Source organism: Polyodon spathula, unplaced genomic scaffold (genome assembly GCF_017654505.1).
Source record: "Polyodon spathula isolate WHYD16114869_AA unplaced genomic scaffold, ASM1765450v1 scaffolds_1709, whole genome shotgun sequence".
Classification (NCBI taxonomy): Eukaryota; Metazoa; Chordata; class Actinopteri; order Acipenseriformes; family Polyodontidae; genus Polyodon; species Polyodon spathula.
The window spans coordinates 33,367-57,500 of NW_024473185.1; the positions used below are offsets into that span (position 1 = coordinate 33,367).

General features: G+C 42.8%; 3 protein-coding genes and 1 non-coding gene across 9 annotated transcripts; 2 read left to right on the forward strand and 2 right to left on the reverse strand.

Moving 5' to 3' along the window:
- The first annotated feature begins 733 nt into the window (after positions 1-733).
- pmt (phosphoethanolamine methyltransferase) lies at positions 734-7,687 on the forward strand. Of its 3 annotated transcripts, none has more exons than XM_041243311.1 (12): positions 734-749; positions 2,639-2,816; positions 2,935-3,090; positions 3,669-3,805; positions 3,987-4,144; positions 4,673-4,861; positions 5,283-5,372; positions 5,469-5,558; positions 5,768-5,890; positions 6,506-6,637; positions 7,036-7,152; positions 7,309-7,687. In XM_041243311.1, exons 2-12 carry the CDS (start codon positions 2,656-2,658, stop codon positions 7,417-7,419), a joined length of 1,464 nt encoding a protein of 487 aa, XP_041099245.1. In that variant the 5' UTR covers positions 734-749; positions 2,639-2,655; the 3' UTR covers positions 7,420-7,687. The 3 variants fall into 3 exon arrangements, with proteins under 3 accessions (XP_041099245.1, XP_041099243.1, XP_041099244.1); XM_041243309.1 differs by lacking the exon at positions 734-749 and adding an exon at positions 768-896; XM_041243310.1 differs by lacking the exon at positions 734-749 and adding an exon at positions 806-1,042.
- Positions 7,688-8,446: 759 nt separating this feature from the next.
- LOC121310075 (transmembrane protein 179B-like) lies at positions 8,447-14,322 on the reverse strand. Of its 2 annotated transcripts, XM_041243305.1 has the most exons (5): positions 14,192-14,321; positions 12,201-12,394; positions 11,444-11,578; positions 10,197-10,275; positions 8,447-9,723 (listed from the first exon to the last, which is right to left on the reverse strand). In XM_041243305.1, the coding sequence occupies exons 1-5, from the start codon at positions 14,282-14,284 to the stop codon at positions 9,580-9,582; spliced, it is 645 nt and encodes a 214-aa protein (XP_041099239.1). In that variant the 5' UTR covers positions 14,285-14,321; the 3' UTR covers positions 8,447-9,579. The 2 variants fall into 2 exon arrangements, with proteins under 2 accessions (XP_041099239.1, XP_041099241.1); XM_041243307.1 differs by lacking the exons at positions 8,447-9,723; positions 10,197-10,275 and adding an exon at positions 10,376-11,068 and having other exon boundaries at positions 14,192-14,322.
- A 2,631-nt stretch (positions 14,323-16,953) lies between these two features.
- LOC121310078 (CD276 antigen-like) lies at positions 16,954-20,933 on the forward strand. 3 transcript variants are annotated; one of them, XM_041243312.1, is made up of 8 exons: positions 16,955-17,366; positions 17,760-17,809; positions 18,309-18,644; positions 18,753-19,031; positions 19,285-19,380; positions 19,717-20,053; positions 20,294-20,367; positions 20,534-20,933. In XM_041243312.1, the coding sequence occupies exons 2-8, from the start codon at positions 17,761-17,763 to the stop codon at positions 20,761-20,763; spliced, it is 1,401 nt and encodes a 466-aa protein (XP_041099246.1). In that variant the 5' UTR covers positions 16,955-17,366; position 17,760; the 3' UTR covers positions 20,764-20,933. The 3 variants fall into 3 exon arrangements, with proteins under 3 accessions (XP_041099247.1, XP_041099246.1, XP_041099248.1); XM_041243313.1 differs by lacking the exon at positions 20,294-20,367 and having other exon boundaries at positions 16,954-17,366; positions 20,534-20,672; XM_041243314.1 differs by lacking the exon at positions 18,309-18,644 and having other exon boundaries at positions 16,956-17,366.
- Positions 20,934-23,845: 2,912 nt separating this feature from the next.
- LOC121310079 lies at positions 23,846-24,036 on the reverse strand. The gene has a single exon (XR_005948729.1). It is a non-coding gene; the product is annotated as a U2 spliceosomal RNA (small nuclear RNA).
- Positions 24,037-24,134: the final 98 nt, after the last annotated feature.

Genomic DNA, 24,134 nt, shown 5'->3' on the forward strand with positions numbered 1-24,134 from the left:
TACAGCCCCATTACAGGACTTTGGAACTGCAGTGCTGGAACGTGCAATGTTGGAAACTGGGATTTTAAATAATTGACCCTCTTCGCAGAAAAGGCGGGCAGTGTGGACATGTATTACTAGCGAGGTAAAAGTCCAAACAGGCCAAAGAAAAACACAGAAGAAAATTCGCTGTGTAAAACTTCTTATCTCTCATATAGAATGATCAAATGATTGGGGATCGGGCAACGTCAGAGAAATTAATAACTAATTTTTTTGGGGTTTTTTTGTATTATATAAACGTTTCCAATTCTCGTTTACTCATCATGACGTTAGCACGAATAGAGCGCTGTAATACAATCCATGTTCAAAAGCATTATCTAAAAAAAAAATATGTATTGCTCATGAATTACGTTATTAACCAAAAAGCCACCCTTCCCAAAAAAAAAATAAAAAAATAAAAAAATAAACTGTGCTTGTCATCGTGATGTGAAAAAATTCTCGCCCAAATTGATTGTTTGCTTAATATTTTGCCAAACGTGCACCGGCCACGCGTTTGCAAAAAAATTAAAAAAAATTAAAAATACTAGTGATGCGTCGCAGCCAATGAGAACTGTCCGTGTAATTACCCTACTTGAATATTCAAATGTGATTCTCATTCTACCCGCTCTCATCCAATCACAAAGGCGCCCGGGATACCGCATGCAGGGCTGTCGTCCAATAAGCGGCAGGACGGTCACCTACAGGTAGGATTCTTGACGCGTATAAAGCAGGTATGACAGCAGTTATGTCAACAGATGCATTTGTATTTTCTATAAAGACATTTCTTTGCTTTTTTTTTTTTTAGCACATGCAGCCGAGAGGTCGGCTGTATAACAGATGCAGCCGGAGTTTTAGTCGGACCAGAATAGCGATCCACAGTGTGTGGCGTCATAACCAGCTATCTCTCTCTCTCTCCCTCTCTCTCTCTGTAGCTTTTATATATTGATTTCTGTGAAATTGTATCTGTGAAATTGTTTTATTGTATAGACGTGTGTATTGAAGAGCATTTGAATCATGGAGAATGGTAAGGTGGTGCACCATTTCTTTGCTGTAGTGTGTGTGTGTGTCTGTGTTTAAGGCTAATTGTGGTATTGCAGCAGCCCAGCTATGGTTCAATCATAACAGATTACAGCTTCAATTATATCATCTATCTATCTATCTATAAAATGTAACACTTATTTTTTTTTTAGAAGAAAAAAAACAAAACACCTTGGTGTTGGATATGAAACAGACCGAACCGGATTCAAAACCCGGACTATATAAATACACGCTGTTTTTCTAGTTTGACATCTTCTGTTCTCTTCTAAATTTACCGGCAGTGTGATATGTGCTTTCTCTTTCTTCAGCCCTTCTGTTAAACCAGTTTAAAAAAAAAAAAAAAACGCGTTTAATTCTAAATCCTAGCCTCTACTGTTATTTATTAGGTTTATTAAGTTTTAAAAAAACAAGAGTAAAAACCTTGACTTATTTACAGTACACATGTACGAGGCTGTAGTTCAGTCGTGTGATCTGGCGTTTCAGCAATGTTTGTTTGTTTGTTTGTCTGTTAGTTAATATAGTGATTTTAAATAAAATAACATATTTAACTCTTAAATTCTGACACGCAGAGTCGCGTCCAGAAAGCTTCAGCTAACCGACACTGAAATATGTCAAATGTAGTAGACTTTTTTTATTTCTTGTAATTTATTTTAATTTAAAAAAAGCATGAAACTCAACTTCAAAACGCAACAAGTAACTTTTTAAAACTTTTAAAATAAGTCAAAATTTTTCTCCATTCGTTTTAAGAGCAATCATGAATGCGTGTTGTTATTGGATTCAGACTGAAAACCCTCTACCTCAGTCAGTCGCAGTGTTGGGAATCTTACCCGCTGAGGTATAGGGGAGACCGGGGTCGCTTGTCACACGGGTTGCTTGTCACAGTGCTCATAGCTATGAAGCTAGATGGCCCAGGCAGGTGATTCTAACACTGAAATGTGTGTTCTATTGTCTGGAAGTCAACCGCCTTGTAATTTGAGGTCAATTCCATCTAAAAGAAAGGTTAGCAGATATTTCTTTTTTTTTTTCATATCCAAAATAAGAATGCACGTCTTGTTATTTATGTTATAACGCTTAGTAGTATTGGAGGTTGTCACATAGTTTTGGGGGTTGGTTGTCACATGTAAATCCTATAGGAAGTCTTATATTTTTTCTTTCAACTTTTAATTTTTACACCAAAATGAGAGATATATCACCCTGTAATGCTGATTTAAATTATTTACTGTTTGTCCTCTGGTTCTGTGGAGGCTGTGGTATTATTCTGTAGCACGGGTCAACATTTCAGATATATAGAGGGCTGTATTTTTTATGTTCACATAAAAAGTAAAAATACAACTTTTTCATGGATGTTTACATTTCCTCTGTATATCCCTGACAATGCTGTATATAGATCCCTGAACTCATGTGAAGGTACAGTATGGTAGTCTTTTTACAAGGCAGTACAGGGTGCTTCCCTTCAGACAGGCGAGCTGGGTGTAGAGGTGTAGAGCCAGGTGTTTTTGTAAAGTCTTTTTGAAATTCACTCACTCTGTTGTCGATGTGTTCTGCACTCACGCTGTTTTCATTGCTGTGTCTCTGTGCCCAGGTACCACCCGCGTCACCATGACCAAGTTCTGGCAGGAGCACTCGGAGCAGGCCACGGTGGAGGAGATGATGCTCGACTCCAACGCCAAGATTATCTCCAGAGAGGAGGTGCCGGAGATCCTCGCCACCCTGCCTGCACTGGGGGGGCTCAGAGTGCTGGAGCTGGGGGCTGGCATCGGGTAACTAGCCTGCCTGTCTGTGTGTCTGTGTGTGTCTGTGTGTGTCTGTGTGTGTGCGCGCGCCTGTTGAAGTGAGATGCCTATATTCAGTTCCTGCCTCCCCATTGGCTCTCCTCAGGCGCTACACTCAGCACCTGGTAAAGGTGGCCAGTCAGGTGACAGCGGTGGATTTCATGCAGAAATTCCTGGATAAGAACAAAGAGGACAACGGTCACCATGGAAACGCAGAGTTCCTCCAAGCAGATGCCATGCAGCTGGACTTCCCAAAGAACAGGCAAGTGTCTCGGAACAGACTGCAGCAGGGAGAGCTCTCTGAATGAGACTGAGAGAGGAGAGGCGGGACTGCATCTGTCATACACTGTCCCTGCAAGCAGGCTCATTCAGGTCTCAGTGTGAGAATGGGTAGTAAAGCACTGTGCTGTTCCAGTGATACCCTCCCCTCCCTCTGCAAGCAGGCTCATTCAGGTCTCAGTGTGAGAATGGGTAGTAAAGCACCATGCTGTTCCGTTGATACCCTCCCCTCCCTCTGCAAGCAGGCTTATTCAGGTCTCAGTGTTAGAATGGGTAATAAAGCACTGTGCTGTTCCAGTGATACCCTCCCCTCCCTCTGCAAGCAGGCTCTTTCAGGTCTCAGTGTGAGAACGGGTAGTAAAGAATTGTGCTGTTCCAGTGACTGCTGTCCCCTCTGAGACCTGAATGAACCTGCTTGCAAAGGGAGGGGAGGGTATTGGTGGAACAGCACAGTGCTCATGGAGAACGGGGTGTCTTGGCAGTGGAAGCACAGCTCCAGTGCTCTGGGGTGGGGTGGGGTGGGGTGGTGCAGGTGTGTGACTCTGCCCTGTGCCCCTGCAGCTTCGACCTGGTCTTCTCAAACTGGCTGTTCATGTACCTGAGCGACACGGAGCTGCTCTCACTCGCCGGCCGCATGCTGGACTGGCTGAGTCCCGGCGGGTTCCTCTTCTTCAGGGAATCCTGCTTCCACCAGTCAGGTACCCTCTCACCCCTCCCCTTCTCAACGTGCCGCTGACAGCAGCACAGAAAGGGTTACACTAGGGGATTATCCCCCTCTCAAGGTGTCACGACTTGTGTGCTTTGGTTTCCGATTCTGGTTTCTCAAGCCCCCCCCATTGAAACGCGTCCCCCGGCTGACTGTCGCTTGGTGACCCGCAGGAGACAGTGACAGGAACTTCAACCCCACCCTGTACCGGAGCCCCTCCCAATACAACCACCTCCTGACCTCCGTGGAGCAAGACGACCCTGCCAGCGGCGACGCCCAGGGCAGCGGCTTCGAGATCGTCATGAACAAGTCTGTTCAGACCTACATCAAGGTACAGGGGCACCCAAGAGTCCAAGTGACCAGGGTTCGGGTCATCGCCTGCTTTTTCAAAAGCAGTTCCCCATTCCATTGTGAATCCATTTCAACATGTTGATCCAAATTGCAGTTTCGTGGTGTTGAAATCTGTTTCTCGCAGTGGCAAACTTCACGTTAGTTTTGAAAGCTGTTCTGCTCAGTGTCTCTTTGTGTGTGTGTGTGTGTGTGTGCATGTCTGTGTGACCAGCTCTCCTCTGTGTGTGTGTGCATGTCTGTGTGACCAGCTCTCCTGTGTGTGTGTGTGTGCATGTCTGTGTGAACAGCTCTCCTGTGTGTGTGTGTGACTAGCTGTCCTGTGTCTCTGTATGTGTGTGTGTGTGTGATCAGCTCTCCTGTGTCTGTGTATGTGTGTGTGTGTGTGATCAGCTCTCCTGTGTGTGTGTGTGTGTGTGTGTGTGTGTGTGACCAGCTCTCCTGTGTCTCTGTGTGTGTGTGTGTGTGTGTGTGTGTGTGTGTGTGACCAGCTCTCTCCTCGCCTCCTCAGATGAAGAAGAATCAGAACCAGTTGTGCTGGCTGCTGCAGAAGGTGAGACGGAACTGCTCGGCCAACCAGGGCTTCGCTACATTCCAGCAGTTCCTGGACAGCCAGCAGTACTCTCGCCGCGGAATCCTGCGTTACGAAAAGATCTTCGGACGAGGCTTCATCAGCACGGGGGGGGCCCGGACCACCGAGGTACACCCCAGCGCAACCCCTACCCTCCCAACACCTCACCTTTTTAATAGACATAGCAGAATTTGCCATGGGACAGAAATACAGAGGTAAAACCTAATGCTTTTGACTGCATTAATCCGATTCAGAAATAGTGTTTCATTACCGTGGCTTAGAATGCATTGAGATATGATCTGTAACAGTTAAACACCAAGTAGTGGTGACTTTCCAATCACTAAGATTCAATGACAAACGTTTCTAAACATGTCATTGAATTTGAGATTCTTTTAGTATTTCCAAATGCTATTGATATTGAAACCTTCTTAGTTAAGTTTTTGTTATATATTTTTTGTTTTATTATAATCATGCAACATCTTTATCAAACGTCTTCGGTTTAGACGTGTAACAGTTGCAATCAAACGGATCTCGGGGTTTGCTCCCACAGGAGTTTGTGGACATGCTGGCGTTGAACCCTGGACAGAGAGTGCTGGACGTGGGCTGTGGGATCGGAGGAGGAGACTTTTACATGGCCAGGGTCAGAGGCACACAGCTGTCAATTCCACTGGCAATAAGCTCAAGGGAATCTCGAATCCACCATGCCGTGACTTCTCCTGTCTCTCTGCTTTTCTAGAAATTTGGTGCGTCGGTCCTGGGCATAGATCTCTCCTTCAACATGGTGGAGATTGCCATGGAGAGAAGCGTAGAGGAGAACTTGCCTTCAGTATGTATCTCCCTCACAAACTGCTGCGTCCCTCCTTCCTTTGCCCCCTGACAGAAAGAGTGCCCCCTCCAGTCCAGGGCAGGCTTGAGGCATGGAGACAAAACTGCTCCCTTCCTCCCTCACCCCCCCTGAGAGAAAGGGTGCTCCCTCCAAACCAGGGCAGGTCTGGTTTTATAATGCCCTTCCTAACTCCAGCTCTGCTTCCACAGGTACAGTTTGAAGTCGGAGATGCCACAAGGAGGCTCTTCCCAGAATGCTCTTTCGACGTGGTTTACAGCCGAGACACTATCCTGCACATCGCTGACAAGCTGGCTCTGTTCAAGCAATTTTATGTGAGTACTTGATCAGTGCACCCCAATAGCTTCCCTAAGCACCTCCCAATACATTCCCCAGTGCACCCCCTAATGCACCCAATGTATCCCCAGTGTACCCCACATGATTTGTTATGCACCCCCAATTACCACTGTAACGCACCCCACTCCTGTCCTCTCGCTGTGTGTGTGTGTGAGAGGGATGGTGATTCACTCCTGTCTTCTCTCTGTGTGTGTTTGAGAGGGATGGTGATTCACTCCTGTCCTCTTGCTGTGTGTGTGTGTGTGTGAGAGGGATGGTGATTCACTCCTGTCCTCTCGCTGTGTGTGTGTGTGTGTGAGAGGAATGGTGATTCACTCCTGTCCTCTCGCTGTGTGTGTGTGTTTGAGAGGGATGGTGATTCACTCCTGTCCTCTCGCTGTGTGTGTGTTTGAGAGGGATGGCGATTCACTCCTGTCCTCTCGCTGTGTGTGTGTGTGTGTTTGAGAGGGATGGCGATTCACTCCCGTCCTCTCGCTGTGTGTGTATGTTTGAGAGGGATGGTGATTCACTCCTGTCCTCTCGCTGTGTGTGTGTGTTTGAGAGGGATGGCGATTCACTCCTGTCCTCTCGCTGTGTGTGTTTGCTCCGTGCAGTTGTGGTTGAAGCCCGGAGGGAAGCTGCTGATCAGTGATTACTGCTGTGGAGAGAAGCCCTGGGCTCCTGCCTTCCAGGACTATGTGAAGCAGAGGGGCTACATCCTCTACACTCCCCCCCAGTACGGCAAGGTAGGAGGGCCCAGTTCGCAGACTGTTTCTGCAGTTCAAACACTGCTAACGCTTTCCAAATAACGTCTGCAAATTCATAACGAATTCCGACTGATTATCGCGGGAGTAACTCCTGAATATCTCCAGCACTTCATTTTGAATTCAAGTGGAAGTGTTCGTTCAGCACAAATGCCTCGTACGTGTGATCAACATCGTTCGTTACAAAGGAACGTGGAATGAATACAGGGAATTAAATCAGCGTGAATTCAAAATGAATGACTAATGAACTGTGTTTTGCCGAAATCCTAAAAGAATGCAAGATTTCTTTCAGCAGTTCTGTGTTTCGATTCAGCCCTATTTTGATAGCGATGGGTGGCTCTTGCTGGGTTGTGTAATCTTGCTCTGCTGTCCCTGTGCAGTTCCTGGAGGAGGCGGGGTTTGGGCGTGTCCGGGCGGAGGATAGGACCGCCCAGTTTGTCGAGGTAATCAAGGAGGAGCTGGGGAGAGCGGAGACACTGCGAGAGGAGTTCATTCAGGTCAGGAAGGCACCAAGCGCTAATGCAGTTGTACAGCGACAGTGGAAATGTTCAGTCCTATTCTTTTTAAAGATACCAGTAAGCTTTTTATGATTTTTTTTTAAACGCTTGGGCCCTGCAGGGCTGATAAAGCTGTGTTGGATGGGGTTGTTTCAGGAGTTCTCTGAAGAGGATTACAGCTACATCGTGAAGGGCTGGAGGGAGAAGCTGCAACGCTGTGAGCAAGGGGACCAGAGATGGGGGCTGTTCTACGCTGAGCGACTCTGAGACTGACAGGGAGCTTGGAGATGCATCCGATCAAAAACCACAGCACCGCTGCTCGGCTCACATTGCTTCCCTGTTCCATGGTTCAATTCAATTCAAACTTTACTGCTGCTTGAATAAAATCAAAATTATGGCACAGCTATGAAGTGCAGTTTATAGCGACACTATTAAAGTTTGATTTAATTCAGGCTCTTGAAGGACACCCCCCCAGATACAAACATGTGAAAAATGTGCTCCCTCAGTCCAGGGCAGGCTTGAGGCATGGAGACTGAACTGCTCCCTCCCTCACCCCCCTAAGAGAAAGGGTGCTCCCTCCAGTCCAGGGCAGGCTTGACTCATGGAGACTGTACTGCTCCCTCCCTCACCCCCTAAGAGAAAGGTGTTGCCAACCCAGAACCTTGAATTATACCTATCACCACTAATTCTGGTTTACCAAAGCTGTAGTGCTACATTAAAACAGTCAATTGTGATGTCAGCAGAGCAAGTGCTGTGAAGTGGGTACATAAAGCCATGTGTTGATATAGTGCAGGGTCTTAATAAACGTGTCACCTTTGCTAACTAGCCACAGAGGAATAACAATGTAACTGAACCTGCAATCTGAAATGTTTTTTTTTACTCTAAATGTGCAATGTAAGATGTATTATATATATAGATATATATACACACACACACACATATATATATATATATATATATATATATATATAATTAATTATTTATGGAAGCCCATTGCAGTGTTGGACCACTTTTTTGTATCGCTTCATTAAAAAGCCCTCAAATGTTAAGCCGTGTCCTTCCTTTTTTTTCAATTTAAGATAAGTATTACCTGTGCAATGCAGTGTCAATGAAGTGTTCTTCCTGGGTTTTGTGTGGGGTGCTTATTAGCTGTGGTGTCTAATACAGAGTCATCTTTATCACAGCAAGTATGATCTGACAGAAAGACCTGGTTCAGCACACTGCTGGTTCATTCTCCTATCTTGTGTGCTTCATGGAAAGCCGACGGTTTCATTCAGTTTCCCAGAAAACTTTCTTTCAAATTTGGCTGTTTTTAATGGGGAGTGTGGGGTTACAGCACAGCAATTTAAGCCAGGATATTATAGTGACAATCTTTAAGAGGCTTGACTTGAATGAGAATTAAAGCATTTTTAAATCACAGGACCATTACATGCAACATTTGTTTGTTTCAAAACGAGGATATTACTAAACGAAGACTACACATTTCTCAATGCAAGAGGCAGCAAAATTTGAATACAACACAAAATATACAATCAGAAAAAAAAAACAGTGAAACTAAAATAGAATCCTCCAGCTCATACCAGATTAGCAGGGGGGTCAGCGGTGTGGATATTTAGATTTTTCACTTTCCTTGATCATGTTTGAAATGTCCCCTGATTTCCAGAAGACATCCCAGGTTAACTTGCACTTTAATTATGCTTGTCTTACTCAGACAAAGCTTTAAAACGCACTGGGAATTCCTTTTTACACCTTTGCACATTTATTACAAACCTCCAAGGAGGAACCAATGAGAACAAAGAAACACAGAGACAATAGCGTAGAGAGCCCTCGCCACCAATCACCGTACAGCGTGAATTATATTTAAGACGTCTGTTTTTCATTTTGTTTTAATCACATTTTTTTGGTGCTTATTTTTAGCTATTTTTGAGTTTTATGTATTTTCTCAGGGCTGTATGAAATTTTTTCTTTCCAAAATGCTTGGCCGTTTTTTTTCTGTTAATATGTGTAGTAACTCGATAGTACTTGCACCTTTGCTGTCTTCCATAACGAAATCCCTCTGGTCACAGGCACATTGTTCAGGAGTTTTTGTGTGGAGGCATTTTTGTACATTTCGCCACAATTTCCAATTCTGTTTTAAAATCCTCCGTATCTTAACTGTAAGACAGCTTTAAATCCCGTGAACAAGCCTCCAATCGGGTTTAAAGTATTCAGAATGAATCAATGATAGATACAAGTCAGGAAGGAGGGGCATTGCCCTGCTGCACTGGGAAAGGTAGTTTAGTTAGTTTGTTGTTTTATGTGCCATCTCATTGTAAACTGACTCAGTTACTGCATGATATTTGGGACAGAGTGTTCAATGTTGACATTTCCTCCCCCTCCAGAATTTTTCTGAAATGACGCTCCAGTCCGGGTTCCCTCTCTCCACCCTCATCTCCACCCTCTTCTCCTCCCTCTTCGGGGCCGCGAGAGCCTGGAGATGCTCAGCTCTGTGTACTGCGTCCCCTGCTTTCTCTGGACGATCAGCAGAATCAGAGCCAAGACCCACAAGAAGAAATTCACCCAGGCAGAGACCTGGCAAAACAGCAGAGTTTAGTTTAGGAGAGTCTCTCTTTAAAGATGGGAAACCCGATCAGCAAAAAACTGAAAAATTTAAGCCCTTGTGGCTTAAATTAAAGCCCCAGGTAGGGGTGCTAACAAGGGGCGAGCCCTGATGAGCTGAATGGCCTTTTCTCGTTCCCAAACTGTTCTTATGTCTTATTTACAGTAAGGCCAAAGTTTTATGCATGTTGTAACGGATCTGCTGCTTCTTCTTGAATGAAAATAAGCCATTTTTTTGTACCAGGGAAAACAAAAATACAGCCCTAACTGTTACACTTTAGATAGATTGGCAAAATAATGATGCAATGGTACCTCCTTTAAAGTCATACAAATTACTTGGAAAGGGAATATTTCAGAAGCTACAGGGATCGGCACACTGAATCAAAGTCGAATGATTATTGATACAATACCAGGCAATGTTGATCACACTCAGTAACATGAATTACCCCTGCGTTGTAGAGGCTGGTGTAGAACTGAGATGCTTTGTAAGGTTCACTCCAGTTCTCCAACTGAGCATCCTGACAGCTGGAATAAACAGGCAAGAGAATGACAGGCAACTCAGGGATGGGAATAAGACTCCCGTTGCATAGCAGTTTGATCCATTCCTGGTTTTGCTATGGGTTTAATAAGACACACCTGAGCTTGTTACCTAGACACACTGTGGCTAAACAAGCTTGTAGTAAAACCTGGAACGGGGTTGGAGTTATTAAGATGGACATTCTTTGATTGTAATCGTTTGAGAAATGATGTCAAATTGAAGTCTGTGCCGCAGACGAGGGATGCAGAGATGCTGACACGCATGTAAAGCCTCTCATCCTGATTATTGTAATTCCTTGTTTGTTGGTAAACCCGTCCCTAAACTCGGAAGGGTTCAGCTTGTTCAGAACGCAGCTGCCAGGCTGCTTTCCCACACATTACTCCAGAGCTCAGGCCCTTGCGTTGGATACCAGCAAGTTACCCACTTGATTTTAAAAAGTTCATGTAATAACTTGTAAGGTCCTTCATGGATTAGGGCTATCTTTTCTCCAAGAACTCCTAACTCTGTGCATTCCTAGTCGCTCTGAGATCAGAAAATGCACTTTGTTCTTCCAGAAAATCATCTTAAATCAAGTGGAGGCGTAGCTTTTTTGCTGTTGTGCTCCTCTTTTGTGGAACTCATCACTAGGCAGGTTGAAACACTGGATTCTTTTAAGTCTAAATTGAATGCTTTTTCAAATGTGCTTTAATAGAATTGGTTGCAGCTGGAGTATGCTGTACACATGGGCTCTCTTGTTCTGTTAATTTTGTACAGTGCTCTGGGATGCCATGCTGTGAAGGGCTACATAAAAACACACTTGTATCAGATTGGTTAGGGCAGGGGAGTCAAATTCCAGACCTCGAGGGCCGCAGGGTCTTCTGGTTTTCATGCCAACCTGAGCTCTCAGTTAACACAATGGATCTAATTATTTGTTCAATTGGACGGTTAATATTTTTTAAAAGATCTACTGCAGTTGAGTTAAAAAACACACTTGATTCAAGGCACACTGCCTGTGAAACATTGTGAGGCCTGGAGAGAAGTGTTAAATGTGTTTAACAAATCAAATAGTTAGAGTAATTGAGAGCTCGGGGGTGGAGCGAACGGCAGTCCCTCCAGGACCTGAGTTTGACCCCCCCTGGGTATGTTTGGGTTTCTAAGCCCACCCTGCTCTCTCACCTCTTTAAATCCTTGGCTGTAGTGATGGATTGACAGAGGCTGGTTAACCCGATATTCAGGATGCAGCCGGAGATGAGCAGGAAAAACAGGAAAGTGGCAGCGAAGGCCAGAGACAATGTCACCTCCACTGAGCTCCTGGGGAGAGAGACAGACAGAGACTGAGAGACACTCACAAACACAGACAGCAGGGATCTGCCACCAAAATCACAACCTGGACCAGAGTCTTACACAATTCCCCTCCCACCGAGGTGTAACCTTATAGGGACATATGACCTGGAATGCAATCCTGGTACATATGTAGCCATGACGGAGACAAGGACTCTTGTTAACTGCATTTAGGAAGCTGGATTTGGTTAACAGGTAGTGCGTCACTAACAGGTAGCCTGCCTTATCATGCAGGAGGTCCAGTGGTTAAAGAAAAGAGCTTGTAACCAGGAGGTTCAAATCCTGGATCACTCAAAGTGTGTCACCCTGAGCGAGTCACTGAACCTCCTTGTGCTGCGTCTTTCGGGTGAGGCGTTGTTGTAAGTGACTCTGCAGCTGATGCATCGCTCACACACCCTAGTCTCTGCAAGAAGCCTTGGATAAAGGTGTCTGCTAAATAAACAATTTATAATCATATAAGTAGCCAATCAGGACCATCACATGTATCGTGATGCATATCGTATCGCGCCCTGCATACTGCGATACCTATGATACTGTGATAGGAGTATATCGTTAGACCCTGAATACAGTGGTGGACATCTGCAGTGATTACCCTTGGACCCCACTGAAGCAGCTGGCGTAGATGCAGTACAGCACTACAAAGAAGCAGTAGATGGTGATCAGGCCGGAGATGACAGATACGAAGAGGCAGAGAGAGGCGTTGCTGGAAGATGCCACCGAGAACTCCTTGGAGGTTGCGTTGTAGCCGACGCTCCCGTACAGCATGCAGTGCCCTGCGAACTCTACCTGCCAGGAGAACAAACCACGAGACAAACCCAGTAAAATCGCAGGCATGGAAACAAGACTCCCGTCATCGTAGAGTAGCAAAGCCAGGAACGGATCAAATGGCTTTGCAGCAGGAGTCTCACTCCCATCCCTGGTGCGAGGACACATGCATGAGCTACTAATAATATATTCAATTTCCTAACCAGAGGCAAAGCAGATATATTAATCCCAGTCCAGCACAATAGGCTGTTTATTCAGGACAGGTCTTGGCTGCTATAAGTGCAGATCAGGCTTTGTATGCAAAGCTGCTAAGACGCTGCTTAGATGCACATGCATGAGTGCCACCCATTGCAGTCTTCCTAAATGACCTTTTACTTTTACTGCAATTGTGGCCAAAACACCAAGCGACGCGTTGATATGGGTAATGCGGCATTCAAATGAGACGGTGTTGACGGTATACTTTTTTGTCGATGCCGACAAACAACAACGACGACTCACAGAGCAGAACAAGCCAAGTACTTAATCACTGTGCCAAAATAAACAGCATCCGTTTTATTTCTACAAACCTCGGCAACATTCGCGCATGTAAAAATGTTATGACATGTTTAACGTCACATAACATAAACCAGTATGTATTAATGCAGCACCTGCAAGGTAACCCTGACTACCCCCCTTATACCCTTGCCCACTTATCCCAAACGTGTCCTAACGTTTTTAAATAAATATATATATATATATATATATATATATATATATATATATATATATATATATATATATATATATATATATAATAAAACAAATAAAAGGTGCAATAAACAAATCATGTCGTTCCATCACCCACTGCTGCTCCACTCATTATCCTCCATTTAAACACACCAGCCAACCAACCGAGGGAGGGAAACTACACCCTCGGAATTGAACTTCTATTTTTCGGAGGGCAAATCGGGGAACAGAGCAACCAGCACACAGTCGTTATCAATTAAAATAATGTTTTAATGCACATAATTAAAAGAGTTAGCAGCAGAACGCTACAAAAGCACGTATGTGCTATGTGCAAGAAAAACACAGGTTTGTTTTAAATTACATAAAACATAGAACACAAAACGCTAGTGCGTGCAGAGGAGGGAACATTGATAAACATTATTCCCAACTACATTATTATTATCATCATCATAGCAGCAGCAACAACAACAACAACAAAGTCCAAAGTGTATTATTTATTTCCGTCTCAGGTCCCCTTTCTCCTACACGCACAGACAAGACAAACAGTGATTTTATAAAAACAAAAATCAAGGGATATTTATAGTCAGGTTAGTATATTATTTTCAATTGCCGGGTAATTAATTAATTCAGCTCCGGTGCTGAGTGGGGCTGCAACAACAAAGTGCTACAAATCAATCATAAAGTGCCCTATCAAAGAAAACGTGTGTAAATCAAAATAAACGAAAGTGCAAAAATAAAAATGTGAAGTAATGGGTCATTTCGACCCCGTTCCATTAATACAAAAAAAGGCTCTTATCATATTTTTAAATGTATCTTTTAAAACAGAAAAATACAAAAACCAAAACACTATACCCTCGTTTTACAGTAGGCTTTAACAAGTCTGAAAATATTGTACATGAAAAAAGCTTGTATTCCTATTATTATTATTAACACCCGAAGTCTCTGGTTTTGACAGTAAGCCCAAATTTTCAAGCACAGAAAAGTCTTTTTTTTTTGGACGTAAAGTTCGGTACATATATAGGCCTTCACAGACAGGGCAATAACTGAATACAACCGCAGCTCCTGAGAGTCGAAGTCCAGTTACCGGCTCACCTGCGCTACTTTTACAGAAGCCGCGGTGATAATCCCGCAGAAGAAAGACGCAGCGCGCAGGAGCAGTTCCGCGACCTCCAGACAATGCGCCATCTTGCACACAAGACCGGAGAGACGTCGACGCAGCTGTATCCGCAGGGCTGCTAGTGCGTTTCATAACCGCGCTGTAATGGGTTTGGTTAACATCGCCATATATTAGTTTAGTCATCCTACTTCGAGCACACCCAGACAGCGGCTCCTTTGTGTTTTTGTTTGCGGTCCGGTTCGTTTCGATTGTCTGAAGTTAAACAATGAATACAAACCCAATCAATTATTGAACAAATAACATCGTGTTTTGGTTCCTGGGTAGTAAGTGTTATTTCCTAATTACTTATGTCTCAAAAGTATACAAAATGGCTATTATTCCCCACAAACTTTGCTTTTGTGACCAGGACAGTGATATTTTGAAATTTACCTATTTTCCAGAACATTCCAGATAGATTCAGTGCTGAGTAAACTTGAAGTAACTTCTAGAACTTTCCAGTAATATAAATATAAATACAGGGGCCTTAAGCGCACCAGTTCAGTTTAGTTCCAGCTGCCTAAGTGGATACATAGCTGCATTTTTCTGAGATGGCATCAAGAAGCTGCAATGGTGACATCCTGATGGGTCTCCGAGGCGGTTTTACCAAGTTTCCCTGCTATCTTTGCCTTTGGGACAGCAGGGACACCAAGGCGCACTACCACAGGCGGGACTGGCCACAGCGGACCGAGTTCTCTGTGGGGAGGAACAACGTCAAGTGGGAGCCACTGGTGGACCCCAGGAAGGTGCTGATGCCACCACTGCACATCAAATTGGGCCTTATGAAACAATTTGTCAGAGCTCTAGATAAGGAGTCGGCAGCCTTCAAGTACCTTCAAGACTTCTTCCCTAAGCTGTCTGAGGCAAAGGTCAAAGCCGGTGTCTTCGTCGGACCACAGATAAAGAAGATCCTGGAGTGCAATGAATTCCCCAAGAAGCTCACTAGTAAGGAGAAAGCGGCTTGGAACAGCTTTGTCGCAGTGGTTCGGGGCTTCCTGGGCAATCACAAGGCCGAAAACTATGTGGAGCTGGTTGAGACTCTGGTGAAGAACTACGGCACAATGGGCTGTAGGATGTCCCTCAAAGTCCATATCCTTGATGCTCATCTTGATAAATTCAAGGAGAACATGGGAGCGTACTCGGAGGAGCAAGGCAAGCGCTTCCACCAGGATATACTGGACTTTGAACGCCGCTACCAAGGACAGTATAACGAGAACATGATGGGAGATTACATTTGGGGGCTGATTCGTGAAAGTGATATCTCGAAAAAGTACTCACTTCTAATTCTTTTGTGGTCATTTTTGTATTACTTTAGTATAAATACATGTTAATTTGGATTCATATGTTGTTTTTTTCTGACTTTATGTGAACGAAAAGACACAAATTCGCCCGTTTTCTCACTGGAAATAGGTACATTTCAAAATATCACTGTCCTGGTCACAAAAGCAAAGTTTGTGGGGAATAATAGCCATTTTCTATACTTTTGAGGCATAAGCAATTAGGAAATAACACTTACTACCCAGGAACAAAAATTGTTTTACATAGTGTAATCCAGATTCATTATTTTATTTCAGATGTTTTTATGTAATTTATTTTTGTTAGTGCATCTGCAAAAAAAAAAAAACACGGTAGAGTGTTACAGTTCACCTACACGTTTGCAAGGATATTAGCTGTGCCTTTATTGACATTTATTCATTACGGGTATTCCGCCAATTTGGGGTTGAAACCACGTTCAGAATGTGTTTTGGTATAACTGTATAATTGAGTCTTGTTTGGTGATTCTTGAACAGCACGCAGCGCTAAACCACGAACCCAAGTTTAATTACGCCACAGGTGTCCTTCATTGAGTAAATTAATCACTTTAAAATTTAAATAATCGTTTAATTGGCCATTATCACTATAAAACACAGCTGTGATGGCGTGCTTCTCGGTCGAACAGTGTGAGAAGCAAGATGCAGTGAGAAAGCTATGGGATAGTTAGAGTCCATTACACGTTTTAATTAAATACTGAAATAACAAAATACATTTTTTGGGGCAAGTACAATATGTCGATTTTCTTGCTGCTGCATCTTGTCAAGCGCTTTGTGATGGTGGTCCACTATGAGAGACGCTACATAAAATCGATTGATTGATATAACTTCAATTGATATTTCAGCTCTGCTAACTGCATGTAGGATTGTACCATGGTTCTAGCTATAATATACATTATAAAAGAGAACAGCGTTGGCTGGCTGGCAGGGCTGTCATTAACTGAACTGAGTTTTGATGCGCTGTACGAGAGGACTATCAATCAAAACGCTCGATTCACGAGCATTCTTCAAGCCCACAGAAAGGGCTGCACTGGGAGTTTGGTCGCAAACCCGAGGAACGCTGTCGTGCCCTAATTACACTTTGTAGAGAAGCAAACTCCTGAGCTTATTTTAAATGAAGTAGATTTCAGAGTGGCACATGGAGGCATTCGTAGGCTATGCCATGCTATCAATGGGATTTCAATATTTGAAGGTGTCAGCTATTTAAAAATCTAACTACAAAATAGCACTTACTATTACCTATTTAAAACACATTACTGAAACTATTTTCCTGTTCGATTTTAAAGGTGTTTTTGACTTTTTTTTTTATTAAAATAGTTTTCTTGGTTAGTTTGCCCCGTGCCTGCTTGTTGGCATCAAACACATTACTGATAACTTAGCAGCCATTTAAACATCAAAACAGAGGAAGTAAAACCGAAACTGCAGCAGTTAATGGCAAACAAGCAGGAGGACGGTGAATCTGTGTGGGGCTCTCGAACTTATATTTACAAAGGCAATATTTTAGACACAGGGACTTCTAGTGTATACATTGCAGAATATAATAGCTGCATTGATGCAAACTACTGAAATGTTGCAGCTGCAGAGCTGAGAGACTTCTACTGTCGCTTGTTGGCTTCAAACACCCGACTGTCTACAGATTACAAAAGCAGCCATTAAAAGTTCAGGGAAGAAAGTGTGTGAACTGCGTCACAAGCTTGAAGAGTGTGGGCTGAACACAAGATTGTTCTGTTTAGAACAAGGCTGCTGGAAACGTAGTTTACAAGAATATTTTTTGGTCGGTGGACACAAACCCCCATTCCTGCAGGTAAGGTCCTTTCTGTTTGTTACCGAGTGAAAGGAGACGGACTTGCGCACACTCGAACCTGAACTTACCGGAACCCCCCGAGCGGTGTCGAGGTTCTGCACAGATAGAAAGCAGTATTCTGTTTGGAATCGTAACTTTGCATAGCAAACCTGGACACTAATTACTAATGAGCTGCTAATGTATCATGTCCAATTCACATATATTTATAGAAGCAACTTATTATCTTGTATCCGTGAAGAAATACTAAAATGCTGCTTGACTACACACGGACAGATAAACATATCCTGCAGGCTGTGCCTATAACAAATACATGTTCAAATATATTTAAACTACTTTTGATCATCTTCATCTGTTAAAAAACAGGTTTGCAATCTTTCTTTATTTCTCTTTTAGAATGAAGATTTTCGTTATTGTGCTGATCTTACTGGTTGTTAAACGTACCGGTAGGTTTTTTTATTATTATTATTTCCATTCATTGAAGTATGTGTATAATTATATATAGAAACGATAAACCACAAATATAAGACTTTGTAAAATGTTAACAATGTCCGTGTTTATCTCGGTCACGAGGTGTGTGTGTTATGTTGATAAACAGCGCCACTACTCCGTGGTTGTGAGGGTGGAGCTCAACCAAACGGGTTCTCCGTGGGCGTGTTTTTTTACACCTGTTTCTTTGGTGAAAAATAAGATATTTCCGGACCTGCAAGCGAAGATATTTCTTAAAGGACTCAGTGTTTGATTTTGTTTTTTCTTGACACATTTGTAAAAGTATTAACTACAGTAACAGCTGTTTCCATAATATTCACAATTCCTGCTGGAATTACGTTCTCCACAGTAACCCTTTGTTGAGAAGTCTCAATCTTTTCCAGTCAGTTATATTAATGCTTCACTTGCACCTTCTTACCATTGACTGAACTTGTTTTTCCACCCATGCTCCTTCAGGAGGGAGTGTTGTGAATAAAATCACAGCGGCCCGCGGCAATGACATCTGGCTGGACTGCACGTTTGACGCTGCCAGGATGAGGCAAGACAAGGCTGTATGGTGGAGTCACTGTAAGAATTCAGTCTGCACAGATATCCAGCACTTCAGGGATGGCGTGGATCAGCTACAGGACATGGCAGCCTCCAGGAGGGGACGGGTTTACCCCGACAAATTCAGAGACGGAAATGCTTCCCTTTTCATTGAGAACGTGCAGATGTCTGATGAGGGGCTTTATGAACTTACTGTCATATTAACAGGCGGTCCTTACAATAAAATCTTTCTTTTAACCGTTCTAGGTATGTACTTTACTTTGTGCTGTCTGCATAGTTCCCACCCTCACACCCTAAGAGAAAGGGTGCTCCTTCTTGTCTGTTGATGCCTAAGCAGCGTCTCTCTCTTTGCAGCCTCTTCCGAACCCCCTGAGTTGACAGAAGCCCTGGACACTCGCTCCTTCACCTGCTCTTCTAGAAATGGTTTCCCCCCTGCGCTGGTGACCTGGACCGGTGGCAGTGGGAAGAATTACACTCCGGATTCAGTCACGCAGCACACACTGAATCCGGAGGGGCTGTATGATGTTGTGAGTAAATTAACAAGGAGTTTAACTGAAGAGGAAACAATCTGCTGTACAGTGTGGAACCAGCCTCTCCAAGAACACAAAACCAACTGCACACAAGTCACTCCAGGTAAATGTGTTTGTAATTCCCCAGCAATCAAGAGTTACTGTAAAGTACTGCTTTAAAAATGATTTTAAAATGTAATAGACACATGATATTGAATATAATAGATCCATTTTCCTTCCTTCAGTTAATTTCCAAAATAACTGTACAAGCACTCAAGGATAGTATTGATAGTTACACAAAAAGAAACTTCTAGACTTGTCAAAGTTTCTTTTAGTATAATTATTTCTATTTTGCTTTTTGTTTCTTGCATGACCAGAGTCCAGTGATAAACTCATTCCCATTACTATCACCCTGACTTCAGTCCTCCTCCTCCTCCTCCTCCTCCTCTTAGGATTCGTCTACATCTGGAAAGGTAATTTATTTACCTCTTATTATTCTCCACAGGGGATAAAAGTCCTGAAGACAGGGAGGCAGTCCTACATCTTGTAGGACACACTTTACATGGTTCCATATATCTGGAGAAGTGTTTATCCTATTGTCATGAAACTTTGTAAATATACTTGTGTAGAACATTCATTTTAATATTTGTATTTACTATACAAGCACATTTGCTTACTTGATGACATCTAGGTGTTAAATGCCACTTCTCTGGTTTTTGTTGAACTTCCATATTCTAATGCATATTCTGTTCATATTGTTATACTCTTGATTGGAATGTCCATATTCATATCCATTTTGTTTTTCTCAGGTCAGAATCTGACCAGAAAGCGGAAGAGGATTTCTCATTTCACATACCACACAGTCACTGTTCTCATTGGGAGACCACAGCATGGAGTGCCATCTGTGATTAACTCCTGTGTGTTTGCCTACAAGGCTGAAGAACCTTTTGAGAACTGGGCCGGTGCTGACAAGAAACCCCCACATTATGCTCTTCCGGAGGAGGTGCCCCTAACAGAGCACATCACCATCACCAGAGCACTGCTCGAAAAGGAGGACCGGTTCTGGACCGATGAAAGGGAGGCCTACCTGGACAAGTGGAGAAGGGAAGAACGGAGTCATAGACACCCTTTTGTGTTTGTGCACAGGTACGTGACCTGTCTGTCTGTCTGCCTGCCTGCACAGCTGTGACTGACATGGCTGTTACTGTGTGTAGGCTTACATCCAAGTCAAAGAAACAGTCCTGTCATTTGGTCACGAGTTGCACTGTGTGATATGCAACAAGCATATAGTACAAGGCATTGCATCTTGTAGGTACATGATGGGCCTGTATTGTTTCCTAAATAAGGTCCATGTCACGTGACACAGATTACAATATTGTCTTTCAGTTGCACCGAGGAGCTGACTGCCACAACCAAAGATGAAATTCAAACACTGTTTGAGGATATTAGAAGTGTTACAGGTAAAGTTTTATTTGACAAAGATATGATGGAGCATTTCAACTTCATACCAACTCCTGTCTCACTACACTTCAATCAACATGACCATGATTGCATCAGCATTCAGTGAGCTGGGCAAGGCATGTGAACAGCAAGCAGTCAATATATATTTTTTTCTTTTATTTCTAGGCTCATACCCCATCACTGTGCTGACAAAAAAGAACTTGGGAAATCCAGATGAGCTGGTGCCTTTCTTCCGCAGTCTGGGGAGTAATCAGGTCTTCACATTTCACAACTACACCATGCAGGAACACGAGAGAAGTGCGAAGAGGGACGAGGAGTTTTTGGATTTCATGAGTGCCTGTATTGATCAGGCTCATTTGCCTGAATCTGAGAAAACACCCTTTTTACAAGATTGAATGATGTGCCCTTCACAGCCACTGTGGAGTCATTCTACCAAGGACTACCTCACACCATAGGAGCTGCTCTTGTACTACCATTGCACCTTAAGAATGTAAGAAAGTTTACAACCGAGGAGGCCAGTCGGTCCATCTTGCTCATTCGGTTGTTAGTAGCTTAGTGAACCCAGAATTTCATCAAGCAGCTTCTTGAAGGATCCCAGGGTGTCTGCTTCAACAATAGTGGGGAGTTAGTTCCAGACCCTCACAATTCTCTGTGTAAGAAATTGCCTCCTATTTTCTGTTCTGAATGCCCCTTTATCTAATCTTCATTTGTGACCCCTGGTCCTTGTTTCTTTTTTCAGGTCAAAAAATTGTACAGTTAACACAAAGTTTTAATGCAATTCTGAACCACTGCAATGACACTTCTGTAATGCATTGATTCTGAAGATCATTTGGAAGCACGGGCTATCCTGTTGAAAAACAGCATGCAATCAATTGATTTGTCTTTTTACAAAAATTGTTTATTCTCTCAGATTTCAATCTGATCTACATGGTTTTTAGTGGTCAGTGTCAAATGATTCTCATTTATTGTAAACACTCCATCTATCAGCAAATGTAAATATGTTTAATGGATGTTTACACTGCTGTTTTTGAGGATGGTCTTGAATTGACAAACATTTGCACTCCTGCAGTTTGTCTAGCACTTTATCAAATAAATTACTTTATATTTGCATTTCAGCTCGTTGTTTTTGCTGCTATATTTACTATTGTTAAGTGTGCAGATCTAGTATATATCTAGCACCCGAGTTATTAGCCACAGAAGAATAACAATATAACTAGAGTCCAGACAAACAGTAGAAATGATCTATTATCAGGTTTATAAAAACACGCACGTGTGATGTTTTTAGTGGGCAGGCCGGCTTGTTTGGAATAGAGGGAGTGAAACAAAACTCATTGCAACACGGGCAAGTTCCAGCCTGCTTATGAATACAGAGTCAAGCAGCAGCCTGCTATACAAATGTTTAGTTGAACTAAGAACATATTGATAAAGACTGATTGACTCAAGAGAAAGCACTTGGCCACTAAAGCCATCTGGACCTTTTATAACCCCTCTGACCGTGTTGTGATGTTGGCAATTATTCTGAGAGGTGTGCAGTTCTGAGGTTCAAATACAATGGTATTTAAAACTTGTGCATCTTTGACTTCTCGCATGGTAATTTGAACCGTGGATCGGGGATATTTTTCAGAAGCTCAGAGTTGGGGGCAGGGACATTTTTCAGAAGCTTAGGTGGAGATTTTCATTTAGAATGTATGCCTCATTCAGTCATCTTTGAAGTACCTTAATTATAATGAACTGGAAAAAAAGATTTATTAAAATTACCATTTAATTAATACAGAGAAAAAACTCGTACCCTTTCACTGTGCTGACCATGAATAGTATTAAAACGTGTTAAATTAAAATAATCAAAATGCAGATGAGCTGAAACCATTCAAGGATCTGGGGAGTAAACAGGTGTTTTCATTTCACAACTACACGATACAGACCCACAAGTGCAAAGAGGATGAGGAGTTTTTGGACTTCATGGTCACCTGTATTGATTTTATGCATGTGTTTTTTTTTGTTTGTTTTTTGTTTTTTTTTTTTGTTAACAATGGCTGATAAGAGCAACTGACTCAAAACGAAACCTAAGCTGTGAACTCTGTCACAAGGGGCTTAACTTCAAGCGATCGTATTTCCTGCTAGGAGTTCCGCATACACACTGAATACGTCACTGGAAACCCCCTAGTCTGTACTTTTAAACAAGCCAGGTAGGTGTCTGAGAAATATGCGCGTAATCACAGAGTGTAAAGAGATAAACAAATATTTGCATGAGTACAATATAACGGGTCATTTTTGTAAAACAATTATCTGGCTGAAGAGTCAGGAATGTAACCCCAATTTATAACATTGTTCTTATGGGAAAATGTGCTTCAACTTACGACGCGACTTTCAGGAACCAATTGTGTCGGAAGTGTGAGGACTGCCTGTATTATTTACAATTTTTGTATGTATTTTAAATATATATATCATTACGTATTTATCGTTTCATGTATTTATTGTGTTATTTACTTTAACCTCATGAGGTGAAATGTAATTCCGCTTATGGTCTTCATGAAGTGAATATATCAACAGATATTGAAATAGGTTTCTAATTTAACCGATTTCTGTGCCTTTATATTCCAGCAGGTATATAAGTTGTAAACAGTTACAGGAGGAGGGTCTTCATATGGAGACAGAGTATTACTCTATCTCTTGTAGGGACCGGCCTTTATCTGTAGCAATAACATTGGGACCTGGAGCACTGAACTTGGATAAAGTGTTATGGGAAAACTTTAAGAACCTTTTCTGCCAGTTATCTACCTTTTTAAATTTTGCCATGTTCTGTATACAGGTTTGAAAATAATATTCTTCAGGTTCTAAGCTTTTAATTGACATTTGGTTTTATGGTAATAATAAAATGTGAATGATTTACAACACTTAAACAGATCTGTGCATTTTCTTTAAAAAAAATAAACTGGCTCAGGATTCCAGGTTAGCATTCTAAATCTGGCTTTGAAAGGGTTAAATGCGTTTTACCGAATGTATTTTCCCGAGCTGGGAATGAAGTCCCCTGCTAACAGGAGAAGTTGTATACACATGTCATGTAACATTTTTCCCTTTCCAGCATATGGAGAACCCCCTCTGATTCAGAGAAGAAACAATCTAGGTGCAAAGTCAGGAAGTAATCAAAATGAATTAACTTGCAGAAACAAATTAAACTTCACTGAAACAGCTCTTTACAAACCATTTGACATTACATGAACATCGCATGGAGCAAGATTCCTATGCCGCCATCTGTTGGATGCAGCGAGATATTGCAGCTGAATGCTGACAGTTCCAGCAGAGTTGCCAAGTCTCAAGAGAAAAAAAGCGACACTGCCTTTCAAAACAAGCCATCTCCATTTCATAGAGAGGGAACTCGATTAAATGCAAATCCATTTATTTTTTAGTTAAACTGTTAACCTCGCCAAACCACACACTACTAGATCTATCTTTCACCAGTTCAGTTTCCCCCCGGGAGGGGAGTGCACCGTTCCTGGAGGTACTGCAATACCAGGTCGATGCGTGGAGTGGACGGAGCAAGCCCCTCTTCCATCTCCCAGTTCCAAAAATCAATTTAATATATGGTCCCCAGATAGGGGACGTATCAGATATTAAACTGATAAGAACAGATACTACACTTGATCTTAGCCAAAAGGCCGAGAAGCGATGCCGATCCGCTCTCGAAGCGAGGGCCCCCTCTCCGCCGAGGTGTTTCCCTGTCACGGTGCGCTCACACTCTCCCCTCAGCGGCTGCATTTTAACTCAA